The sequence below is a fragment of the Aythya marila genome (genome assembly GCF_965140915.1).
Source record: "Aythya marila genome assembly, chromosome: 4".
Taxonomy (NCBI): domain Eukaryota; kingdom Metazoa; phylum Chordata; class Aves; order Anseriformes; family Anatidae; genus Aythya; species Aythya marila.
This window is the reverse complement of record NC_139045.1, coordinates 20,865,017-20,891,736: the sequence shown is the minus strand read 5'-3', so window position 1 is coordinate 20,891,736 and position 26,720 is coordinate 20,865,017. Positions and strand designations below refer to the sequence as shown.

At 40.3% G+C, this 26,720-nt stretch overlaps 1 protein-coding gene across 3 annotated transcripts in view; it reads left to right on the top strand.

Annotated features, from left to right (window-relative positions):
* WWC2 (WW and C2 domain containing 2) overlaps positions 1–26,720 on the top strand; it is a 99,112-nt gene that overhangs the window by 22,075 nt on the left and 50,317 nt on the right. For all 3 annotated transcript variants that reach the window (XR_014317443.1, XR_014317444.1, XM_082759676.1), the window contains exon 2: positions 11,250–11,359. Coding sequence is in view for 1 of the 3 variants with exons in the window: in XM_082759676.1 (XP_082615802.1) it covers positions 11,250–11,359 (110 nt within the window). In the remaining 2 variants the exon portion in view is untranslated. The remainder of the gene's footprint in view (positions 1–11,249; positions 11,360–26,720) is intronic.

The window sequence follows — 26,720 nt, the reverse complement described above, 5'->3', positions numbered from 1 at the left end:
AAGCACGTTTGTCGCACTCCTTATTTATTATTTCAGTCATGCAGTTTCACTCTTTGGTCAGGCTGTGGTGTCCAGGCTTCTCAGTCAGCTGCAGGGTCCCTCGCTCTGCTCTCATGGATGTAAAGGTTTTCTAGAGGCTGGCTTCTGTGGAACCATAGCCGAAATGATTTAAGGCAGCTTTCTGAACCATTTGCACCAAAGGTTGTCAGACTTTTTTGGTCTGTTATTAATACTAAGATGCAAACGTATTCCCCTCTCTTTCTTTGTAGTAGTGTGCTGCTTGCAGTTGTATAAAACCAGTGGTGTGTTTGTTCCTTTTCTGTGTAAACAATTGTGAGTCCATTTTAAAGACTGCTACTACTCTTGTAGCTTCTGGAAAGAGAGTTCACCAATGCCAGAGGTTGGCCAAGTGTCCTTGGTACTGTTAGAGCTAGGGCAGACTTCTTGCAGCAGGAGCTGCAGGGATACCATCAAGTACCTAATGCTTTCATGAGGTCTGCGGCAAAAATGGCTACAAACCAAGTGATTGGGTGAGAAGCTAGAAATACAGCCACGAAGAGCTCGGTATTGAGAATAATGGTTAGAGACGGTGTAGCCTCCCCTAGGGTGCAGTTCGTAGGTCTGTGTCTGAATTGCGGTGACCTTGGGCAGTTAACTCAAGTTCGCTCTTCCCTGCTCCTGGAATGATTGGTGTACTTGGCTGAAGTGCCTCGCGGTGCTGAAGTCGAATGTTTGTGAGGTTATTTGAGATGTTCAGATGGATGGGACTTTTCAAAAGGGCTTGTCACAGATTTAAGTTTCGTGCTACTGAAATTGGTAACACTCCCGCTGACTTCAGTGGGAGCAGAGTTAGGCGAAGGAGGGTGATAAATACCCTCTCCGTAAATCCAAAGGTTCCTTGTAGTGCAAGCATTCGTCTGCAAGAGGAGTGAAGGGGAGTTCACGGAACAACATTTTCAGGATTATTTTCTGTAGAGCTCATTTGGACAAGCGTGTATATGAAATTACAGAAAGGAAGAAAGGGAAAGGTTAAGGAGAAGGAAGATCTGTTAATGCTGACATTACTGTCACGATTGTTTTCTGGTTTGGACTGTTTCTTCATTGAGTTTCTCTCTCCCAGACTTAATTTTCATGCTGCAGTAACGTCCTGTCTTTAACCCTCCTGTGGTTAGCTATCTGCCAGGAAGTGTGCTTTTGATACTTACTGCCTGACATACCCAAGCTGATAAATCATCCAAAATAGCAAAATAAAAGTTGTAATCCTTTATAATAAGTGCATCTGTCTTGATTTATTCAGATAAAGTATTTCAGCCTGCGGTCATTTTCCTCCCATTGTTTGTTATATCATGCTTCGGTTAAATGGTAAGCTTTTGGGGACAGATGTTGCTTGGTTTTGCTTACAGAAGCTCTTGCAGAGTTTTAATTTCACAAACCAATGCTTGACTTTTTTTTTAGCATGTATTTCTAAGGTAATGTCTTCCCATTGTAGAGAAATAGTTTGGTAATATATGAAATGAGAAGTGAAGTGGGAGAAGCCAGGTGAAGGAAGCATTTCCAAGTCCAGTTTGCAGGTAGAGATTGTAAGATTGTTAACATTTAATCGAGCTGGAAAAGTATCATAGTGCATATGGCCTCAGATTAAAACTAATAGCTAATTTTCTTAACAGGGCTCTTGACAGACAACACGGTTTCCTTCTATCAACAGTGTACAAGCATGTATACCACTAACCTATAGCAACGCCGCACAGAGCAGCCGTTTCATAATGTCACTGCATTCGAGCTTTCCAGGGGAAAAGCTCAAAGGTCGTATCGCTGGTTTATGGCTGTGGAATTATCCCTGCGCGAGGGTATGGTTATCAGACATTCCTGGCATTCCAGGTGTCTAATATTATAGTGCTTACATGCCAGCACAGGACCAACTGCCGCGTCAAAGAAAGACGCAGGAGAAAACATGCGTGGCGTTACCCATTTCCACTCCTCCGCCCCCTGCTCCCCCACCCCATAGCCTTGCAAAATGTCCGCTTTGCATTGACCTTGGCAATGCTGAGGGGATAAACAAATCACCAGTAAAGTGATTTGATTGATTTTTTTTTTTTTCCCCCTACAAAATATTGCTCATTCTCCTTTTCATTCTTTTTTTTTTTTTCCAGTATCTTCTACTGCTAAAACAATGTAGCAAAACGTATAGCTGTGTTCCCTGTGTTTGTTTTTTTTTTTTTTCTTTGCTGATGGTTATTGTTAAGTAGAAAGCAAAAAGCGTTTATCATAATCAAAAGGAAAAGGAAACAAAAATCCATGCCAGCAGGCAGTTTGACCTGGTCCTGTGAGCAGTGGGTGTGGGTCCCTTCCTTCCCAAAAGCATTCTTCCCCTTCTGGGTCTGGGCCATTCAGTCTGTGGGCCTTTTCAGAAGCACCTGTGAAGGGACAGGGCGAGCTGACATCGAGCTAATATTAACCCCTTGAGCACTGGGAAGAGGCAGTTCAGCTCTGTTTCATTGCTGCTGTAATGGATGCTCTGGCCGTCTGGAAGATGCACGTAGCATCTTATGGTAAGCTGGGCAGCAGCACGTTCCCTCTTACGTGCTTTCATGTGTGCCTGTGTGAGGAGGATATCAGTTCCCTGGCTGTTTGGTGGTGGGTGTTTTTTTTTTTCCATCCTTAACTTTTCTAATTTTGGGAATCTGGGGACAGGTAGGAAGTTTGAGCAATGAGGATATGCCTTTTTCAAAATAAAAGCACAGCAGTTCTTGTTCACAGACTGCAAGCACTGATGATGATTCTATAGGACACCTGCGAAACAGTGAAGTGAGGTAGGGAGGGATCTTTTGGGAAAACTGCATTCCATCATATAAAGATTGTGATTTATGTATTTCACAGCACTTTGGATTTGGTCTGGTTTGGTTTTATCCCTCCTAAGTTGCTTGGTGGGTGTCTTGGTTTTTAGTTTGGTTCACTACTTCTGCAGATTTTACTGGGCTTTCTAAGACAAAAACAAACAAATAAATAACCCCAAACCCAACTTTTTGTCTAAAGAGATAGCATTCATTCTGTAGTAGCTTTTCTTCAGTTATTTTTATTATCAGATTGTAATTTTCGAGACTTGATTTGCGCTGTTAAATTAAGCGGACTCATTCTTTGCAGATGTGAGTAGATATTTGTTTTAAAGAACTTGTTGCTCTCAGTGTGCTGTGCCTCCTATCTCTTAACTGCATAGGCTGCATTGTCCTATAGTGGTTCTCTTTGTAGTGGATATCTTATTGGAAACAAAGTGTTTGTTTGTTGTTGTTTTTTTGTTTGTTTGTTTGTTTTTTTAGAGTTTGTTTTTTGATATTATAGAAGTTCAGTAAAAGTGATGTGTAAACAAATTGAATTTAGGATTTTTTTCTGGTGGCAGGTTTTCAGGTAGGTTAGTTGGCTTGTTTTCATCCTTTTCCTGGCAGTTGAGCGTTTCTTGACCGAATTGGGAAGAGTAGTTACTGGAAAACATTGCAGGAATGGAGTACAGTTTCCTACAGCACTTAGTGCTCGTCTCCAAAGCCGTTGATGGTGAGGTACCAGCTTGTTTCTAAGCAGTAGGCACTGAACACTGAGCGGCTGTGTGCCATGGTACAGCGTACGGAACTGAGTTGGTCTTCAGGAAGGCCTTTTGGCAGTAACAGCCCGCACAGATAATGGGCTGCCACGGCCATTTCACATGGTAGTGCTAATGTAACCGCGGCTCTGAAGGGCTCTCTAAATGAGAACTAAGAAAGACACCATTCAGCACACTGCCCTTTTCAGCAAAGCATTTCAAAACAGCCTTGAGTACTTTGCCTAAATTATAGAGAAGAAACCATTTATTCAGTACTCTAAAAAAGATTTAAAAAAACAACAACAAAAACCTATGAGGAAGGAAAAAGATTGTTTAGTTTCTTTCTGATCTTTGTACGCTGCCTGAACACAATATTCTGTTGACCTGGGCTGCTGGCTAGCTAGACAAGTCTTTTAATGGAAACTCTATTTTTCTAAGCCTTACTTAGGTTCCCTCAAACATTTTTGCATGTCGTCTAGTCCTATCTACGCAAATCCATAACTGGCTTGTAATACAGGAGATGTCATTGTAAACCACTGTCAGAATGAATTCAGTACTGGAGCAAAGTGCTTGAGCTTGTAAAACACTTGGGAGAGCTGTTACCCCAATAATACATCCCCAGATATTGTCCAGCCGCTGCTGCAAGGTGGTGAACTTACTTATTCATGTCTCTTAGTATAAGCGCTTACCTGTGTGTGTGTCCGTTTTTATTTACCAAAAAAAACCCTCTAAAACACACAAAAAATACATTTCTTTAGGGCCTACTTGCTGTCATAAGTATTTGGGGGTTTAAAGGAATTATAAGATAGAAATTGCAAGCTATTAAAAATGGTACTGTACCTGTATGGTGTTTTGAAAACTAGAGTCATCTCCCAGTTATCGCAGGTTTCCATTCTTTGTATACAAATTTGACTGTTTTACTCATCCTTGTATTATCTAGGAACAAAAGGATCTGAGATCTGGAAAATGAGAGAAAATGTTCAGTGTATGCCAGAAATACCTGCTGATGGAATTAGTAAGTCTTTTTCAGCTAAATGCACACAACTGCCCTGTGACTTTATTCTCTGCAGTTAGTTTGAGTATGCAGCTGTGGTACAAGCAAAGACAAAGGCATGGTGGTGCTCTCAAGGTACTGCTGGCAGCTACGTGTACAGGTGAGGTGTGAGGCTAGGAACCTTTATGTGCCTATACTGATGTATGCATGCAGCTGTAACACTGAACAGGCTAATGGTGCACATGCTGTGGTGGCTGTAGGCATAAATCAGCATTATCTGGTATTACTGAGATCTTTTCATAATTAAAGAATGGGATGGCATTTAGTTTGAACTATTCTTATTAATTCTGTATTGGTGAAGAAAAGGTAACATGTATGTTAATGTCCACTGAAAAATGATTGTACAAATCTCGTGAGCAAGACAAACAAGACTCTTGACCCTCTGATATTTAAGGACTATAATAAAACAGGGGCTGCCAGCATGCTAGCCCGTGTTTAACATATTCTCATGTCATGCTGATGTTCGCTGAATTACTCTTTCAAAATAATACCTGTAATGAACTAGTGGTTTATCTTAATAACACCCTTGTTAAAAGAGAATGTACCTAAGCGATACAGAGTTTGTACATAACGTCTTGGCCTGATATCTGAATGGGAGGGACTGTTGTGTTAAGAACGCGGTGTTTAGAAACTAAAATCCTGTCAACAGAACCATGAATGAGATTTGGGAGAGAGAAATTGTGGAGCAGTGTTGGCTAGTTTGTAGACATGAATGATCAAAGAAAATAGTGAAAAGAGTGGTTTATGAGCATGCAAATTCTGCCACTTTCTGCAGGTAAACAGTCCAGTTACTACTTCTTAAAGTTAGGGAGCTGACAACAGAAAGTAAGCTTGTTTTGTTGCAGCTTCAGCCAGTAATTTGTAGAAGAGAAAATTGTCTTCCTGATGTAATGTAACTTCTTTGCTGTCAGTGGATACAGACCTCAGCCATAGTAAGCCTCAGTGCTCCCTTCCTAACCCTATCATGGAGATACAGTGTGGTCTCCTGCAGTGCTGTATACAGTCTGCTACCTGGACAGTACTGCTAAGTATTCGTCCTGCTTAAATTTAGTCACCTTGCTTTGGGTCAGGAGCCTCACATTTAGATGATTTCCACAGCCAGGTAGAAAAAGAGGGAAACCTTCAGAGTGTTATTCATTCTCAGTCTAAGTAGATGTGCTGAATTAGTCTCCATAGGGAACATAAATGAGTAATTCAGGTTAGATAACGAACTCTTAAAGTTGATGGGATGAATTGCACCCTTGAGTTTTATATAAGAAATCTATCTTGGGTGCCTGAAGTGAGTAAAATCCATGTCTGGCAGCATATTTGGAATGGGAATAGAAGGTTTATAGATCTTTTGAATTCATAATGGTTGTAGCATTAGAAAGCTGGTTAAGAGTTTAATTGATTTTAACTTTTAATTTTAACAATTGATGTAACTTGAGCACTAAATTAGGAGTTCTAGTAAAGAATTTGAACACTTCTCTTTCTCTATACATTCCTTTGCCTGATGAGTTCATTTAAATATTTACATTTGAGCTACTGCATGAAAATAAGAATGGAATATTTTCAGTTGTGTTTTTGCGAAGTAAGTAAGAAAGTAACTGACGTTGATCATATATGCTTGTATTCTGTGTCCTTGTGCTGACTGGAAGTATTTGCGGTGGTGTTAACCGCTGTATTGTGTGGCTGGTAGGTCACCTGTACACCCTTTTGTAAGTTAAGTGAGGCAGGTTCCAGGTAAGTGTGCATGTGTCATTCCGTCTTTGGGGTTCTTCGCTTATGTTTTAATAGATGTACCTTAAAGTTTTGTCTTCTCAGTTCATAGAGTGTGGAGGAGTTGTGTTTTTCAGAACAGTTGGTAATCTCTTTTAAAAAGAAAGTAATAGAGAGTCCTGCATTGTAAGAGAAATGTGCAATGTACATTGTTATATAGCAGTCGGTGTACAAGAATGAATGGGTATGAAATTTAATCTGTGTAACACTTCAGATAAGTGTCATGCTAGATCTTGCTGCAAGGCAAAGCACGTGAGGGCATTTTGGGTAGGGGATAATTGGGATTTGAAGAAAGTTTTCAAATGCATGTTGAAATTGCTACAGAAGTTGAGCATTGACCCTAGTTATAATTGAATTCAAACCTCCGAGTCTTGACTGTAGGTCAAGCATTGCACAACAAAGGAGGTATTCTTGGAAGTCATTTTGAAAGAGATTAGGATGAACCTGTTCATAGTTCTCGGGTATCTTTTATGCACCTCTTACCAACCTGCATTTTTCTCCTTTCTAATTGAGGAAGAGAAGAGTCTTGGATTTGTTTCTTTTTTGTCATCCTCCTTCAGTTTTCTGAGATGTGCCTTCTTACTTTTCTCTCTTCCCCTCATGCTTTATCACATTTATTATAAATTGCATTGCATCAGTCTAAGCAAAACATCTCAAGCTTTACTCATGTAGTCCTTGCTTATATGGGTAACATCAGCACTTGAAATATGCTAAGGAAGTTAGATGAATTTAGAAGGGAGCAAAGACCAAATTCTGGAGTTTCCTGTTGATAAAGTAGAGTCCTAATCATAATATGGGTAATTTCTGCTTCAGTGTTGTGACTTCATCCTGAAGAGATCTTGGAGAGAAATGAAGTCAGAGAAGGGATGCAGCAGAATGCATTATTCTTGTATCAAATAACACATGGAAATGTTTTTGTGCATACACATACGCATACCCTTTTGAAGAATATGCACACTGATCATCAAGAAAGTGTGAAATACCATGGGTTGCCTGTATCTTGGCAGAAAGACAGCATTTACTGCTACATGTAGTAAATTTCTCATTTTTTTTGTGGCTTTCCTAGGAATAGACGCTTCTTGTGGTATGCACCCACTGCTTGTTCTCTCAGTCCTTGGAGCACTCTTCAAAACATAGGCTGAAATGGCAGCATTGCAGTAGCATGGGGTTGAGTAGAAAAAAAATTGCTATTTATGAGTTTAAGGTTAATGAAGTAGACTTCATTTGGACAGAATTCTAAAAAGGATCAATAAATAAATAAAAATATTGTCCATAGGCGGGAATACTCGAGTTTAATGAATATGCATTTAAAAAACCTTCTGTTAACTGATTCAGCTTCACAGTACGCTAACTGTGGACTTTAAGTCATCCTTGTCTGAGTATTGGCATTCTTTCAGGAACATGTAAATTGATAACCACAAACCGAAGAAGTATTGCAAACTACTACCTTGGAATATCAGTGCCCTGAGACGCAGCACTTAATCCTCTATTATGGTGCAATAAACCTCATTTTTCTTGGGTCATGGTTAATGAATGTAATGGCAGTCCGTCCATCAGCTGTTATTATGTCACAGATAATGATCTCCACGCAGGCAAGATTCCTGCAGCCCCTGCTCTCAGGTATTATTTCCTTCCCAGTTACATCTCATAACTACCTCGTAACTCTTTGCTTTCAACTTCTGTCTTCCAGATTTTCTCTTGCATTTTATTTGTCATCATGTCATATTAATCTCATCCGTTTGCCATATGTATTTTGAAAGTAAATAGTATTTATATGGGGACAGTTTTGAGGGCTCGAACCAGCCCCCTATCTCCTTGTGCTGATTGCTGCTTCATCATGAAAAGTGTCTGGCTCAAAAATCTTGTGCTATTAAAAGACTCTGGAACAAACGAGAGAGCCATGGGGATGTAACACTCTTAGATAGTTATGATCTTGTTATATACAAACCTGCCCAAGTTTTAAAAACGTACTCAGGAGCAGTTCTGATGTAGCTTGGATGTGACAGCTGTGATGGCCAAGCATGATCCCGAAGAAAAGAATCTGTCTGGCACTATCTGGACTTTGCTGCTTCTGCCTCCCTCTTCTTTTCTTTGAGGTCTACAGTGGGTCACTTGAGTAGTACTTTTCCACAGTTTTTTGTTTTTTTTTTTTTTTTTAAATCACATTAATTTATGGAGAGTGGGAAGAGACGGTGGCTGCTATTCATTCTCACGGTGTCCGATTTCTGAAAGGTGATAACACCTGGGCACTACATCCATATGGCCAGAGTGGTCTGTGCAGCTCCAAACTGCAGAATGAGCTCTAACAATAAGAAGTCAGTATTTGATTAAAAATAAAATTGGCGAGGAGTGCAGATGAAAAGCCAGGATATTACTGGGAATATATCCTTCCTGTAGAGGTGGTTTAGAAGTCACAACTTCTGATTGTTGCTAGCTGTGTTGTGTGTCTTTGGTGAAAGTATTAAATGCTTGTACAGAGTTTTAAGTGAATTTATTAGAAAGACCATCTGTGCATGTTTATGCAAGTTTGCTATGATCCCCACTCTGCGATATTGTGTTTCAAATATTTGTACTCCTTAAATCAAAATGCAAATCTTGCAGTTCAATGCTATAACATTAAAGCTAAGGATGAAGCTGATTATTTATTTATTTATTTATGTTCAGTGTAAGAAATGTTTTATGAAAATCCACATCTGTAATGCAATTCAAGGCAGGACTTTCTTCGCAGCATGCTGCTCCCGCATAGCTGGCACAGGTCCACACGACTAACCGGCCGCGCTGAAGGGCTCTTGCTTTCATGCCATTGATGTTTCCTCTGAGTAACGGCCTGGGAACTCTTTATCACAGGTACCTGGTGTTCAGTCCGCTGCATGCTGTGGACAGCCTGACTGAAGCCACGATTGTATTATCCCAGCTTTCAAAGGCTTCCCCTGCTTTCCTAAGATCCCTCTCTTTCTGTCTAGCTGTTGCTATTTGCAAACAAGGCAGTAAGCTTTGCTGTGATGCTGGTAACCGCTAATGGTAGCGTTTGGGCAGGTGCACTTGATCTGGCAGGGCAGCTGGTAACCCCAGCAGCTTGCAGCTTTTTCCTGTAGAAGAGTTGCTCCTGGACTGTGGCAAGACAGAATGCGGTGGGTTACGACAGAGAAGAAGGAAAACAGGTACTACAGAAGCTACGTCTTTTCACAGTGCTGTGAAAAGTGGCAGTGGCTGGCCATTCTTGTGGATAACCTCTCCTAATAAACTTCTCTCACTGCTCTCTTGTGCTGTTTATAGTCTGTAGTGATCCAGATGTAATTTCACATTGGCGTTTTCACCTGAGTTTTGTCATAGTTTTCAGTGTGTTTAGTGGTTTTGCACAGCAGTTTGTAAGTGGCAATAAATTAGCAAACTTGCTTTGTGTTTGCTTTCTTTTGTTTGTCAAAAAAGTATCAGTGACTTTCATGGGATTACATTTTAAACTTTAGAGAAATACAAAAACATAGATCCATGGTTGCAATTTAAGAAAAAAAATCTGTCTACTCTGCAGAAATTTTGAAGTATTAGAGCTTGGTTATTTGTAATTTCTACATTCCTAATTTGCAGGAGCAAAGTATTGCCCTACTTTAAGAATTGATAGGTCAAATCCATCAATATTTTTTTCTGTGGGACAGTAATTTTGAAATCAGAACTATGCTCAGCTACATGAAGAACTTAGTTCAGTAGCTTTTAAAAGTATTTTCTCTGTAGTGTTTTCTGCACAAAAAAGCCCTTTCGTTTTGTAGCAGGTAAAACATGCCAATCTTCTCTCTGCCATTCCTCACAAAAAGTGTTGATAAACTGATTTCTTTTGGAAAATTTGGAAATTTGCAAATAATTATTAAAAAAATACTAACCCCAAAAATCCCAATGTGAATTAGATGGTTAACTTTTTATTTATTTGGAATTTTCATGATGAGATGAAAGCTTCGGTGAGCAAAGGAGGTGATACTTGTGTGTCCCACAAACTGCGCTTGGTAATCCTAGTGTCAGGATTTTTATTTTAAATTCTGAGTATGTACTAACGTTACAGTGATAATCTTAAATCTTTTGTTTTTCCTATTAAATAAATCAGTAAGTGACATGGCTGTGGTTTTATCAACAGGAAACTCAATAGTCATTTCTTTCCCCTAAACCAGCAATAACATGATGATGCAAAGCTTTGCTCAGCCCCAGTTGGAAAAAAATGCATGTATTATTGTTACCAAACTATTTCTTGTTGCAAATAGGTTTTTAAAATGAAAAACTTTAATTATCTATCTTCCTAAAAAGGATCCAGGTGAACATCGGAATGTCCATTGAATGTTACTTATGTCTATTCTATGCACTCTTTCTCCAAACTGCTGCTAATTTTGTTCAAGTACATGGGTTGGTTAAGTGCTGCTAGCAGTATCTTAGATGGTTATATTTTCTTTTCTGTGTTTTCTGGCTACACTTGTTAGAAAAGATGACCTTGAAATCCAGTGTTGTCATCACAGTCTCAAGGTTGAAGGGTCCAGTTCTTCTGAGGACAAATTGGGATGTAGATTGTTCTTTTACAAGCTATTGGTTGTTGTTTAATTTTGAACTGTCAAATGTGAAAGATGTTGCAATGAATTTCTCACTTGAGTACCTGTGCTGGAAAATGTTTGCAATAATTTATGTTATGTTCTTGGAGTTAATGAATTCATAAGGATGGAGTAGGGGGAAAAGAATCAAGAGCCTAAACTGTAAGGGGGGGCTGAGGGATAGCTCTCCTTACTCCGTATTGTCATTCTTTAGCTTTTGTCACAATAGGAATTCATACAAATAACAAACATGTAGGGAAGAGAGAGAACCTATACCTTGAACTTGTTTCTTTTTCTATAGGTTAACGAAACCCTTGTCGTTTGCGGATTGTGTTGGGGATGAACTGCCATGGGGATGGGAAGCTGCATATGATCCTCAGATTGGTGTGTACTATATCGATCACATCAACCGTAAGTATTTTTCAGTTTGCCATATTGATTTTATAAGAAGGCTTATCACAATTAGACTTTCCTGAGAAGCTCCTGAAGTGTAACTAGGAGTAGGAAAAGATTTCTTATATGGTGGTTTTACTCTGCTGGGCAGCCAAACTCTACCACAGCCAGTTTCTCAAAGGGAAAGGGGTACAGAATGAAGCCATCAGGAGCTGGCTTTTATCTGACATAGGGCAGCTTCTGGACTTGTCTCACAGAAGCCAGCCCTGCAGCCCCCCTGCTACCAAAATCTTACCACGTAAACCCAATATAGAATTGTAGTTACAGTAATGATTCAACATGTTCAATAATCAAATTATCACGTTGCTATGCCTGGTTTGGGAATGGTTGCAAGACTACTCTCAGTTATTCACAATTATTCACTCTTAATCATTTTCTGTGGAAGAAGTCCATGTAATGTATGGTAAATAAAGATGGTTTACATCTGTTGGTACCTGTAAAGTGTAGGATGTTGGATGGCTATTACATATTCAGCAATGCACACTGGTGGGTCTGAGTATAGTCAGACATGAGTAACCGAAAACTGGCTTCAGTCAGACTACTGAAAGGAGCTATGTAGAACAGGCAGTATGGAGTGGGGGGGGGTAATTTGCAATTTGTATGTGTGGTCTGGCACATGTATTGTAGTTTTAAGAATGTTGTAGAATACAGTTCAAGCTATAAATAATGCTGTATCTTGTAGTAATAGGAAAGGGAATGGGGATCAAAATGCTAGGGAAAAATTGACCTTTGGTATATCATTATTGGCTTCAGAAGGCTTACAAGCAAATCTGTTGCAGAATGACTACATCTTCTTCTACATATACTTTTAATTGCATAGGAGCTATAGCTAAAGCATACAAAACTACAGCAAAAAAATTTGAAATGCAATCCATGTTAAACTTAGCCAAATGAATACATTACTGAAAGCATTTCTGTCTTCTTTTTATGTCTTCATTAGTCCATCCTAACTGATACCTTTCTCTCTTTTCTTAGAAATGCTCTTTTATAACATAATAGAAAGGATTCAATTTAAAATACCTGAGTGTAAGTGCCTGTGTATGTGCTAGCAGTGCTGTGTACTTAAAGAATAGTAAGGTGCCTCTGCCTGTGGTGGTTTTACCCTGCTGAGCTCCACTGCAGCTGATCTCTCACTTCTGCTCCTCAAAGGAAAAAGGGGAGAAAATATAATGGAAAGGGCTCAAGAGTTGAGATAAGGAAAGGGAGATTGCTCACCAGTTACCACCATGGGCAAAACAGACTCACTGTAGGGAGATTAATAAAATTTATTGCGTATCACTAGCGGACTAGCACGCTGAGAAACTAAAAGCAAACTAAAAACACCTTCCCCCATCCACCCTCCTCTATGTCCTCCCCGAGTGGCACACGGGAATGGGGAATGGGGGCAGTGGTCAGTCCCTGCAGCTTCATTTGCACCACTCCTTCATGGTCCCTCCCTGCCCCTGCTCCCTGTGGGGTCCCTCCCACGGGATGCCGTCCTTCCCGAACTGATCCTGCAGGGGCTGCCCATGGGCAGCAGCTCCTCAAGAACTGCTCCCACATGGCTCCGTACCACGGGGTCCATCCCCCAGGAGCAAACTGCTCCATGTGGGACCCATGGGCTGCAGGGGGACAGCCTGCTCCACCAGGGGCCTCTCCACAGGCCACAGGGGAACTGCTGCTGCATGCCTGGAGCACCTCCTGCCCTCCTGCTGCAGTGACCTGGAGGTCTGCAGGGCTGTCTGTTAGATTTTCTCGCTCTCCCAGCTGCTGTTGCACAGCAGTTTTTTTCCCTTTCTTAGCTCTGCTGTCCCAGAGGCCCAACCAGGGTTGCTCCCTGGCTTGGCTGTGGTCAGCGGCAGGTCCCTTTTGGAGCTGAATCTGATCTGACATGGGGCAGCTGCTGGGCTTTGCTCACAGAGGCTGGTGAGAGGTTGTCTTCAGAAACAGCCTCCTCTTCAGCTTTCACCCAGTGGCATCTCAGGTGCACGTGCAAGTGAATCAAGCCCAAGATGTCTAAACCGCTATTGTAGTCGATAGCTATGTAATTAGTATAGCTGGTATAAAGAACAGTGCGATCTAAATGACTGCTTGGGTGTTTGCTTTGACGTTGAGCTGATTTAAGCTCCTTTGGTTGGTTTGGACTGGAGCTCTGATAAATAGAATGGGGCATTAGACATCTGCTATGCTTGTTGAACACCTGCAGGTAGACCCCTAATCATAATCTCGAACTGAATCCCATCCAGTAACCTCTTTTGGGGTTTTATAGTCCTATTTTATCAGAATAACAATGAGAGACCACTGATCTTACATGTATTAAACATTTCTGAACTTAAATAAATAAATGAGGACATACTTGACTGAATTTAGAAGATGAAAAAAGAAAAGGATTTGCTTCTGAATCCAAATGCTATTACAAGATGAAACTTGTCTTATTATAAAACTTAGGCTGTAAAGCAGGTAATCAATGTTTTGGTGTGCTCAGAAAGTGCTTTCAGATCACTGCTCTGATAATCATGCTCTTTTATTCTATACATGTTCAAAATATTTAATCACCTCTAAAAATGTCAGTCTTACAGGGTTTTTTGTTTGTTTGTTTTAGAAATGAGCGTTTTTAGATTTTTTTTTTTTTTGTCTGTTTAAATGCTATTTCTGTGCATTGACTGTGACTTCTTGAGTGTTAGAAGTTTCTCATGGGTTAAAGTTCTGTTTCACACGTGTAAAGAGTTCAGGCCTGGACAGCATTGTCTTGGAGTTATGTTGAAAATAGTATATACCACAAACAGTAATGCTTCCACATAAGAGAGAAGAATAGTGTATGTATATCCATCTGAATATGGTCGTCTTTCTGAGGCTAGTAGAAACAAGTGTGATTAGCTGGGTTTCTTTATATTAATATATTAATATAAATATATTAATTAATAATATATTAATATATAAAATATATATTAATATATATGATGGATGATAAGTGGTGTAGTTTGGGCCTTGGTGTGGTTAAACTGTTTTCCATCCAGTGTTTGGCAGAGTATTTGGTTCCTGTTTTATTAATACAGGTTCATTTATAGCAATTTTAGTGAAAATTATTATTTTGTAAAACAAAACTATGTTTTATTTTTGTGCACTGTATTTTGCAATGTTTGGGTGAGGATTACTCAAATTGCTGGGCAGTAAGCTGCCTCAGGGTCTTCTAAGCGGGTCTAATGTGCCAAATGTGGACATTTGAACTTTTACTTCATCTTACTGGAGTGCAACATACTGTTTTGATATTATTGACATCTCTACTATGGAGCTCCTGCTTACTGCTTTATTAATGTCATAATTCAGATGTGTTGGATATGCTTTGTGGTTTTGAACTGGTAAAATTGTGTGTCAGGCCAGTGGACATGTTAGAAGACTCTCCTTCTTTTAACTGTATCAATTCCCATTTTGTTAATTCTTTTAGTGGACGAAGAAATTCAGTGAGGGAGAAAAACAAACTGCATCCACTGCTAGGAGGAAGACCAAATGGGCAGATGTAGGTTTCAGGTTATCCACAGAAGTTGGAGCAACAGTAGTAAAACTGGCCAATCTTGTTAGGTTTCCTCAATCAAAACCATTAAACCATGAGCAGCAGGATGGATCTTAGTGGGGGGGGGAAAAAAAAAAAAAAAAAAAAAGTAAATGGTTTTACTTCTGGTTGTTCCCTCCTCTTCTGTTAAAAACTTAAGGTTGAAAGTTTCAGTGGTGGAATTTCCATTAGTACACGTTGCTAGACTTAGTCTCATCTTTTTGAAGATGGATAGAGCCAAAAGTCCCGTTGATTTCAAGAAAGAAGTGCTAGGCTGGAATTTGCAATGTTATAAAAAAAAAAAAAAAAATCTGCCAAATTTATATAATGAAAGATTAAATTCTTCAAATATTCATATCAATAGATCTTAAAATAAAACCTTGTAAATATTTTCCCCACCTGTGTGATTACCTGTCCTAGTCCTTTACCTTCCCTTCTCCCATACAAACCCAAGAAAACCCTTAATTGCCAGTGGTAACTCAATTTCTCCTCCAAAGAGGGGTAAGAGTTGGCTGCGAGCAGTCTGCGATCGTAAACACTCCTTCAAACTTGAGGAACTGCGCATTTGGTGTCAATATGTTTAAGTATAATTTGGTTTTATTATCATCACACATTTTGTGTGTTTTTATATATTTCCGTGGAGTTCTTTTCAAATACAATTTTCTTCTAGCTCTTCGTGATTGCCTTAGAGCTTTCTCATGATCCTCTCTGATGATGTAACCCACTTTGAGAAACACTGACTGAGGTCATTACTTTATGAATATATTACCCCAATTAGGAGTCTTAATGTGATACTTCCAGCCTCAAGGGAGACCAGATTACAGGCCATCTGTCACAGCAGAACATGCTTGCATATGATGTGGGTAGCTAATACCATAAGAAACTAAATGCTTAACCTGTGGTTCAGTAGCACCCTTTGTTAGAGGGCTGACTGAAGGGATATTATCTGGTGATCAGGGACTGAGGAGTTCCTTTTGCACAGGATCCTTCTTGCTGTGGTTTGGGAGAAATCAGAGATTTTTTATCTTGTGCTGTTCACACTTAAAATTTTTGTTACCCATGTGTATTTGTATTCAGCCACTTTAGATGTCTAATTTGCTAACATTCACTAATTTTGCTAAATAATATGGTTAGGAACTCACAGCAATACAAAAAATAACACTAACCTATTATTCTGCTTAATTTCATATATCTGCAAGCAAAGATGTCACTTCCACATTTTTCCAGTTTTTTTTTTCCTGCAGGTTTTCCATCATCAGACTCCAAGTGGCTAAGGTGCAAACGTTTGTGCTCATAAAGATTGGATTTGCAAACACTTTTAAGCTGATAGAATCTCTGAAAGAATTGGTCCGGCTCTATTGTTACCTCTGGCCTTTTGTTCTGCCCCTGCAGTGTTTTTGCTTATACTGGCATGAATATTTGCATGGCCAGACAGTGAATCAGATCAGGGAGCTGATTCGAGTTGAAACTAATCTGGCACGGCGAAAAAAAAAGTTGCTGTTTGTTCTCCTTTCCACACCCCTGTTTATGCAAGGGAGGGAAGGTGACCCGGGAATATGAATGAACGTTCAGGTAGATGAGACAGGGGACAGCAGTTTCTTGCAGTAGCACTGGTTAAAGGCATTTTGAAACTACACCCCTGAACTTTCATCTGGTCTGTGCCCTGCGTGGGCTTGCCAGGAAGTAGTTTTGACTCTGAGGCTGTGATATCCAGGTGCAGTTCTTAAATGGTGGTGCCAGCTGCAGTAATCCTTGCTTACTCTGGTTCCTGCCCCATGTTGTGTCAGTGTGACCATGTAGGGAGCAAGGACGATGGGTGAGCATTCTGCTTCCTGAGGTGTGTGAGTTGTCACCCCCCTCCTCCACTTCCTTCCCCACTGCTGCTCAGCTTTTCTGACCTGGATCACTGCCTCGGATGTGTGTACACCAACAGCTGCAGAAAGGTGGCGGTGGGAGAAGGTAGGGTGGGAGTCCTTCTAGCTGGTGGAACTGGCTCACGCCTGGGAAACGGTCTGCAAAAGGGAACTCAAGTTTAAGGATGGCCACCACCACGGACATTCACCCTGTAGACATGCTTGTCTACAGATTTTAGGTGCAGAAGCCTGTGGGAAATGTGAGCTTCATTGAAATGAGTGAATTAGATTTAACTATATTGTTCCTCTTTTCTTCAATAAGTGAAGTTAGGAAGTTGAGTCAACATATTTATATGTAGGTGTTTTTTTTTCCTATTTCATCTGCAGATAGCATCAATTAGGAACTCTGTATTTGGCACGAAGAGGGAGGGATCGCTAAGAAACGATAACTGTTTGCACACTTCTAGGTTTCTTAGCACTTAGTGGTTGGCCAAGTATCTAAATATCTTCTATTTCAAGTACTGTGCTTTAGTCAGTTGGGATACAAAACAAAAGCCTAAAGTTTCAAGTAACACAGAGGTGAAATAGATAGGTAGCAGACCTGTTTTTATGAACGTCTTTATTTCCATGCTGTGTAAATAACACGTATGTACTTCCAAAATGATGGGCAGGGTTGTTGTGTTTTGTAATTCATTGGTGAAAATTGATGCTATGCAGATTTATACTTGGACTTTATTACTCAAATTTTGTGGATTCCCATTGCTATAAGCCACATTTTTTAGACCCTAGCTTTTTTCAGCAACTTCTACTTTGGGCTTAAATAAACAAATAGTAAATGTGTCATTTAGTATGACAGCAATTTGGGCTTTTTGTTGACGTCATACAGTGTTAAGTAACAGTTGCTGTAATTGACAGCAAGTTGAGAGAGCCGTGTTTTTTTGCTATGTGGGTTCTTTTTTTTCAGTTCTATAAGTGTGGTCATCACAGTTTAGCAATTGTTCAAAGTTTTTTCAACTTTTCCAGTTAACTAGAGAGTTCAACTTTATTAAAAATGCTTAGAATCACATTTTATGAAGTTTCTCAAAACAAACAAACGAAAACCTACTGTGAAAGGTAATTACGGTAAATTAACATTTGTTTTATCATGACTGAACTGATGAACTTCAGTGGATTTGTGGTTTTGGTGGAAGGAAGGGTGATAACTGAAATCCTTGCATGGATCTTTGTGATCATCAAGATTGTGCTTGAGCTGTAAACTTCCAGATTCATTTTACAGAGTCTGTGTCTCCTTGTGGTGAGTTTAATTTGTTTCTGGATGGGTCTAAATAACAGATCTCAGTATCTAAAGACAAGCAAAAGCAAAAAAAAAAAATAAATAAATAGAAAAAGCTAGCAAGTATAGATACACAGGGATGAAAGAAATTTTATTTTCCTCAACATTGCTAAAGATATGAATGTACTATTAGCACTTACTATAATAATAGATTGAAGTGCTGAAATCCTGATTTGTTTTCTTAAATGCTTGAAACTTGAGAGATTACTTTGTAGTGTGACTAGTTGATTTCCATTATTAGTGTTAATGGTACTCAAGAAGCCTGTTTCCTGTACATTTGGGGAATTTACAGAGTTTGCGGAATAAAGTCCTGTTGTTCTAAACACTCTCTTTGTGAGACCTTGGCTTATCTGAAAGATTTCTACTTCTGGCTCAGCATGAATAGTCTGAGGGAATCATGGGCTGGAACAAGCTCTGCCATGCTTTCAGCACCTTACATGTTCCTAAATAACTCGTCCCCTTCCAGATTTATTTTCAGGCTGAGGAATAACCAGGCAGGAGGTTGTTTTCCTCATGGCATTGTTCTAGCCAACCTAGAAAACAGGTATTCTGCTGTGGGTAGGTTAGTGGCAAAGGTATTAGAAAGGAGCTGAGTGACAGTATTTAAAAGGTATGAATGGGAAGGAATAGCTACTCTTAGCCCAGTTGTATTTCAATTCATTGCATCTCCTTTTTTTTTTTTTTTTTTTTTTTTTTTTTTTTTTGTAACTCATTACTTTGTATTCTAAGTTTTTTTGTTTTTTGTTTTTTCTCCCTGCCCTCCACCCCTCTGCTCCCAGCACTTTTCTTCAAAGAAGAAGTTGAGCATCTACCTTCTCTGCTTCTGCAGCTCCTCCCTACTTAGTTTTAATTTTCCACTTTGGAAGCATGAATGCACATTTTGGTTCTTTCCCAGAGGCTGTTTTCTGCCACTGATTCCTCCGCAGAGAAAAAGAAAATTAAGTCAGAGTGATGCTAAAAGGTCAGGAAGCATGGAGTTACAGGGATTTGCGTCTACTTAGCTCAAGACGAGAATTCACTGAAGGTCTCTGCTTCCCCACTTGGTTTCCTTCCTTCTTAAAATTTCAAAGCCTAGCTTTCGCATACACTGTTTGACAGTCCTAACAATATTTTAACTACAGGTGCTCTTTTTCTTGCTGTAATCATAGAGGCTTTCATGCCATTTCATGCCTGTGTGGCTGGTTTATCTGTCACAAGGACTTTGTGGATACAGTGACACTTCTCCGTTCCAGCCTGGGACTGAAGTTGTACTTCATACACATATTGCCAGACCATATTCTTGGGCAAGGAAAGAATCTGAAAATCCCACCATGAGTCTGCAATTAGCACTAGTTTGAGAGAGTAGGATTGTGTATCTTGTAAGCGTGTACTGTTTGTTCCCACGGCACATCACTGTCTTTTAAGCAAGTGGTGCCATGCAGGCATTTGGGAAACAATTGTGAAGACTCCTTACTGTCAGCAGACACATGGTGAAAACCCAAGAGCAGTACATCTTATCTCAAATCTCATTTATAGGTTGCTATCTTCCCTGCCCCCTGGCTATAGAGAGTCCTATGTAATAAGAAGGGATTAGAGTAATCTGGTCTGTGCTGGCTACAGAAGGCAATGAAGGCTCTGGATTAAAGATGGTTTTAGCTGCTGACTTTTATGTAAAGACTATACGTGTTTTTTAGTGTTGTTTTTTTTTTTTTTTTCTTTTTTCTTTCCCCTCATGTCATATTTCTGATAGCCACAGCAGTAGAACATTACCTGCCTACCTATGAGATAATGTCTATAGAACAAATGCTCAGAGTTTCTACTGCTCTCATCTCTAGGATGTATAAGCATATGCAGCCACAATGTCTAGAAGAAACTAAAGTGCCATAAGGATAACATGTTGCTCAGTATTTCTTAGTAAAAACCTCTGAATAAATATTTCTTGGAAATCTGCTCATGCTTGCACGGTAGAGCTGGAAAACATTCTCATTTTCTCTCATTTCTCAATTCAAGCACAGAATAATTTTATGGAAAAAGTGAAGAAGGCATCTGGAAGGGAGGAAGCATTGTTCTTGTACGAGTTCTACGGCAGGAAACAAACTGTAGAGAGCTCAGTTCAAAGCATCCTCTGAATAACCTAATTTTCCTTCATGTCTCTCTTTAGAAGCCATATTCCATCTTATATAATGTGGTAGAATGTGATTTTCTTTGAGTATCCAGCAATGTTTTAGATCATTTTAAAGACGCTGCATATGTCACCTTGTTGGGCTGCACAGTCTTCTGCTTCTCTGTAATGTGCTGCTCTTTATTTTATGTACCTATTGAACAAATACATCAGTTTGAAACAACGCAATATTTCTTGACTTTGTCCTCAAATTTGCGGGTGCAAATTGCTTTTCTTATTGTTTGAGTTTGACTACAAAGTATACACAAAGTATTTTGAAAGGAGGGAAGTGAAGAGAAAAAGGAATAAGAAAAAAGTCTTTCAGAAAGCCTCTGGTATGTAAACAATGAAGCACATTCCTTACACTAGTCCGGGAACACTTTGTTATGCTCCCTGAAACCACTGCTAGTGCATTTGTTCCCTTGCTGTTGGTTAGGGTTTGCAGCTCAGTTACCTGCAATATTTGTTATGCCAGCTGAAGTACGATGAAGTAATATTTACACTCTTTTTTTCCCACCTGTACTTCTGTCTGATTGCAGGCAAAAAAATGGAGATTTGAGAGCCAGTTTGCTTATCAAGAAACACAGGATATACCCGTAGAATAAACATATCCATGGTGGTTACATAATGGTGTTTATAAAATTGCTTTCACCACCCACCATTAAGCTAGGTTGAATTGCCCTGTGATGGTTGGTATCAGACACCCGTGTTCCGCTCCTGATGTAATATATCAAAGGGTTGGTGGTGGTTTTGTGCCTGTGCCATCGTGAGGTGGTTGTGTGCGAGATACACTTGAAATCCCGGTTCTCTCTCACCACGGCTACCCCCGCTTTGGCTTCGCTGCAGCCGTTCTCCAGGGACTTGCCCTCAGCAGGCTGTGGGCTGTTTTCCAGCTGTCCCCTCCTTCTCAAACCACTTCTGTGGAACAGGACGTAACGCCACCGCAGCAGAGGCAGCGGGGACTATTCAAAGACCAAACTGGATTTACTTTAAACACTTTCTTCATCTGCTGTACTTCAGGAGAAACTCCAGGGATGGAGGAGTCCTGAACATAGTCAGTTACTGGGTTTGAGTTTTTGAGGCCTATGCTGCCCTCTTAAAGTTGGGATCTGTTTGGTTGGAGGTGGTAGTCACATAATTGGGATGCAAGATAACCAGAAATGCCAGGTGTGACAGCTATCCTTTCATCAGTTAACTTTTCAGGCAGAGAAACCGCCAGGACACGATACACTTGCTTTTATGTAATAGTTTTGGCTGAGCGAATATTTGGGTGGATTTAGTGTGTCAAATGGGCTTTGTGCTGGGTTGGGTGAACACCACAGACTGTGCAGAAGAGAACATGTGAATGTGCAGCGTGGTGGAGACAACATGGTGGAAACTCCCCCCAAAAAAGGGGGCTTCTATTGCAGCTACAGCTGTGACAGATGAGACTCCGCCTGCTCTAGCATGCCTGCTGCTGTACAGGTCTTGGGGCTTTGGTCTGCATTTCTACCCAGGTCAAGTAGTTTCACTTGAAATCCTGAAACCAGTTTCAAGTGAAAACCTGTACCAGAAAAGTGCAAATTCTGTCCCAGAGTGCTGAGATTCTGGTACCCTTACAAACTGGAGTACTACAGGCAAGTGATTAAACAGATGAGAGCTCTGTCATCTGGATGAGAAGTGTAATGCCGCAGCGTTGTCCCCACCTGCTCTGCATGTGTCCTTCTCAAGTAGCAGTCCAGAACCTCCGGCATTTTTTTGGTGGGGCCCTTTCGGAGTGATTGCTGTCTTAACTGTGGTGCCTGAAAGCAACCTGCCGGACTGAAGACAGCTTTCGTACAGGTCGTTCTAGAGCCAATTGACACTATTATTTTATTTGGCAAAGGGAGATGCTGGAAAAACTATTGCTTCCATGTATTGTTAATCCCGTAGTAAAACATCCAATTCTCTCATGTCTAGCAGTAGGGCGTCAGGGAGCCGTTCCCTTCCCTGTGGGATTTTCTAGTGGGATTTTAATTCCATGTATTTTAGAGAAATATGATCTACTGCTGATAAGGTGATAGTTTCCTTCTGTTGAAGTAGACTGTAAAAATTTGGCAGAGTGTCTGGGTAGCAGACAGAAACATAACATCTGACTATCTAATAATAATTAAAAAAAAAAAAAAAAAAAGCCTGCATATCCTGTGTGTCCTCTATATAATACATATCTTGTGTATAATTACATGGGGCAAGTTTAATATTATAGCTTGAAAAGCTTGGTTTATTTCTTTGGTTAGAACTCGCTTCAAGGGCAGTAAAGTCCTGGAATTTTGGCTCCGAGTGCTTGTTTGGGCCAGATCCTTCACTCGGTTTAAGTGCATCAAACCTGGCTGGCAGTGAGCCAGGAAGATTGTATTTCATTAATAGCAGGGTGATCAAAGCCAACGCAGCTCGATCTTCCACGCTGCAGGTCTGTGATAACTTCAGTGCTCGGGAACATCCTTGGGTGGAGCATGCCATCCTGCTGCTTGTGCGGTTCCGCCCGTCCAGAACTTCCCCTCAGCCAGGGTAGTCGCTCAGATCATTAAAAATGGAAGGAAATAAACTGCTGGTTTGTAATTTTGAATAAATTACTTATCAACATACTTGCAGTAATTTATTTAAAGTTAAATTAATTGGTTTCAAATCGAGATCTCTTAATAGAATCAAGTAATTTTGATTCACAAATGGCTTTGCCAAATGATGTTAAAACCAAGTTACATCAGGAATGTGCAATGTAACTATTAGACATGTCCCCCCCCCCCGAATTCTGTTACTAGAGTTTATTATTTTGCGTTGTGATTGGACTGAGAAAGTTGATGTATATTTTTCTAAATTTAGTCACTGCTCTTGACAGAGCCTGATGTACTGCTCTTAGTTGTTTAAAGATCCATTTTAAGGAGATGCCTTTTGCTCATATCCAAGTTTATGCCACAGAAAATGATGAGCACTAAATCTTCATTTTCTCTGCAAGAAACAACTGAACTAGTGAATTTAACTGGTGATGCTGAAAGGGTTGAGAGGGGTGATGCCCAGGGAGGTGGTTTGTCTGTTCTCCACTGATGATGATGGGAGGAAGTCCAGTTGGCATTTTCTAGAGCAGATATAACCATAGAGTTTCTTACAACTTTGTCTAGAACAGATATAAATCATGTAAGCCCTGTTGCAGTCACCAGTGGAAACACCTGTCTGCCCTAAAAAAAAGAATGGGCCTCTCTAAAGTTCGTTCTTCATCAGCTGTTGAATTATAAGGGTAGGAGACTGTTGGGGACTTATTTGTGGTTTAAATCCCACTGTATAGTTTAAAGAGAAAGGGTTTCACATCTCACTTCGAAACGTTCAGCAAGCTGTGCCCTCAGTACCATGCATGTAACTGCCCCAATAATACTGGTGTGTACAAATTTGACCCTAACAGCAGGTGCTTGAGACACTCTCTTTCAAGGAAAAAAAAAAAAAAATAAAAAAATCTTATCTTTCTGAGGCTTTGAGAACTATAAATATTTGTTTTTGAAAGGAGAACTCTGCCTTTTTCTTTTTTTTTTTTTTTTAATTTACATGTGCTCAGATTACATGTGCTCCATGAACATACTTCTCACAGCGTAGCATTACAATACCAGAACTATTATCCATAGTTCTGTCAATGTGGTTTTTTTTCCCCCTCTGTGGGGTAGAAATGCTGATTACAGTTCAGTTGACTGAAAATTATAAATGAACAAGTGTTCATGCTGCTACACAGACAAGTGTATATATATATGAACATCTTGCCAAACAAGTAATTTAATTTGGGGGGGGTTCCACTTCATCATATTTGAGAAGACGTGGAGTGAAAAATACTCTGGAGCCTTCTCTGCGTGGTGAAAGCTGACATCAGTATCAGTTCTGGGATAATGATCCCAATAACGCTTTGCCTTTTCCAGGATTATGTTTTTCTTGACTGAGCATTTGTTCTGGAATAAAATACCCACAGATAGACTTGGCTGAGCATGGTTTGGCCAGCCAATTTACCTTCCTGGGCAGTTACCCAAACCTCGGTGTGCTGAAGCTGCACTTCTTAAAAGGCAGGGTCACCTTTAGTTCATCTACGACTGTCTGAATAAAAGAAGTTAGGTCGTATCATCAGAGTTTTGTTTTGCACGTGCAGCTGTGAGAGGCAAAAAGAAAATGTATGGTCGTATTTGTCAGCAACAAAAAATCATCTGCTCTTGATCAGCTTTGTCCTTCTCTTGCAGTCACAAGGACAGGGCATCTGTAGGCCACATTTTAGGACTCTGCAGGCTACATTTGGTCTTTGGGCTGCATGTCGAGCAATCCTCACTTAAAACCTACAAGGCAATTACCTACAACACGCTCGAAGATGAGACCTTCCAATCTTGTAAGATTATTCGGTGGCTGCTGGTTGCACTCTTAAAACACAATCACATCATTACACTCTTCTAAAAAAGCAACATAACTGCATTTATCCTATTTGATCGCTGACCCATGAGAGTCCTGCTTCATGCTCTTCATCCCGCTTCACAAAGAAGGACACCTCTGGAAACAGGCACTTCTTATCTTGGGTAAATAACTGGGAATGTGGAGGTGCCTTAAAGCACAATGGCATTAAGTGGCCACAGATAGGGACATGTGTTGACTGTTTAGGAAAGAAAAGTTATTGATTTGCTTCTTTGTGTTCCTGATAGCTTTGTGGAAAAGAGCAGGTGGCTGTAAACACGATGTGTGCGGCTGCAGATAGAGGTAGTTTTTTGGAGAATGTTCATGTTGGGGTTATTGGGAAACCAACTGTGCATAAAGCTTCTCTATGTTAATCCTTTATGCACCACACTTGGGTTATGTGATTTATGCTCTCCATGCTTCCACTGTGTGCGTGTAGGAAATACGTTCCCACGTATAAACACAAAAGCTTGACGTGTTTGTAAATGGTGGGGGGGTCACTAGCATGGGGTGGGGGTACATGAATTGGTTTGTTTGTCAGAGCATCAGGAATTACACAGACATTGTGGGTTTAGGATTCTACACAGTTGGTTCTGTGGGAAGCTTCTTTTATTTCCATATCTCTGGTTTATGGGATGTTAGCACCAAGAAGAGCTTTTGAAAACTGGTAGTTAGTTGTTATGAGAAATTGTTATTAACCAGAACCTGTCCTTATCAGCAGTTTAAAAAGTCTTTTCAGTGCTTAAAAGGGACTTGGAAAAAAGATGGAGAGCTACTTTTGACACAGATAGATAGTGATAGGGCAAGGGGGAATGGTTTTAAACTAAAAGAGGGAAGACTTGGATTAAAGGTCAGGAGGAAATTCTTCACTCAGAGGGTGGTGAGGTGCTGGCACAGGCTGCCCAGAGAAGCTGTGGCTGCCCCATCCCTGGAGGTGCTCAAGGCCAGGCTGGATGGGGCTTTGGGCAGCCTGGGCTGGCGGGAGGTGTCCCTGCCCATGGCAGGGGGGTGGGACTGGCTGTGCTTTAAGGTCCCTTCCAACCCAAAGCATTCTACAATATGATATGAAAATGTGTAGTTGAGAGAGTGCCTGCTCCCCAGGAGAGCAGTTCAGGTAGGGGCTGGGGCAGTGGGGTGCTGCAGTTCTTTTCTCCCCTGTGTCTTCAGCCACACGGTCCCGTTCCCCTCTCCCACCCTGCCCCGGTGCTCACAGTGAACCAATTTAGGGAATCAAAGTGGCAGAAAACTTAAGCCAGAGAGTAACCTTTTCACCTGCTTTTTGAAAAATAAAAAACAACAACAAAAAAAAAACGGAGTAAATACTTTGTGCTTAAATACCTTAGTACTGAATGTTATGTTTCTGTCAGTGTGGATCCACATAGATTTATAGCATGTAACTTAGAAAGAAAATGCCGTGTGGTGCCCAGCTTACATTCAACTTTCAAACTTTCCATGGCTACGCCTTACGAGAACACCAGTTTTTCTACTTGGTACAGCCTTAAAGAAAGAATATTCATTGGACAGCTTCCAAACGTGCTGGGCTAAGTCTGGAAATCTGAATGATAAGGTTGGACATTCAGCTTAGCTCTTCCGCTTTGCATGTTTAAAAAAAATAAATTAAAACCTGGTCCTCATTAGATTGATAATCACATGCTTTCTGTAGTATCTAGCACTGTCATGTGTCTGGTGGGTTTCTTGGTGCTTTCTATGCGAGTCTTACTTCTGTGTAGCTCCTTGAGTTAAAATGTTTCACGTAAAATCTTCCTAAAGGCCTGTTCCAACCTTTTTGGTTACATTACCTGGTAGTCAGTGGAAAGGAGGAGACTCTTCAGAAAGGCAGTTTGGTCCTGTGTATCTTAGGGACATGTCTTAAGTGGAACGACGTGCTGTTCCTCTCTTGCTGTTGACCGTAAATAAAGCAATGTTACATCGTCAGTTCAGTTGCAGTGGAAAAGCTAAACAGAAAGACTGCTTTCATAGAGGAAAAGGAGTGAGATAACCACAATAAAACATGAAAAGGAGATGGCTGCAAAAAT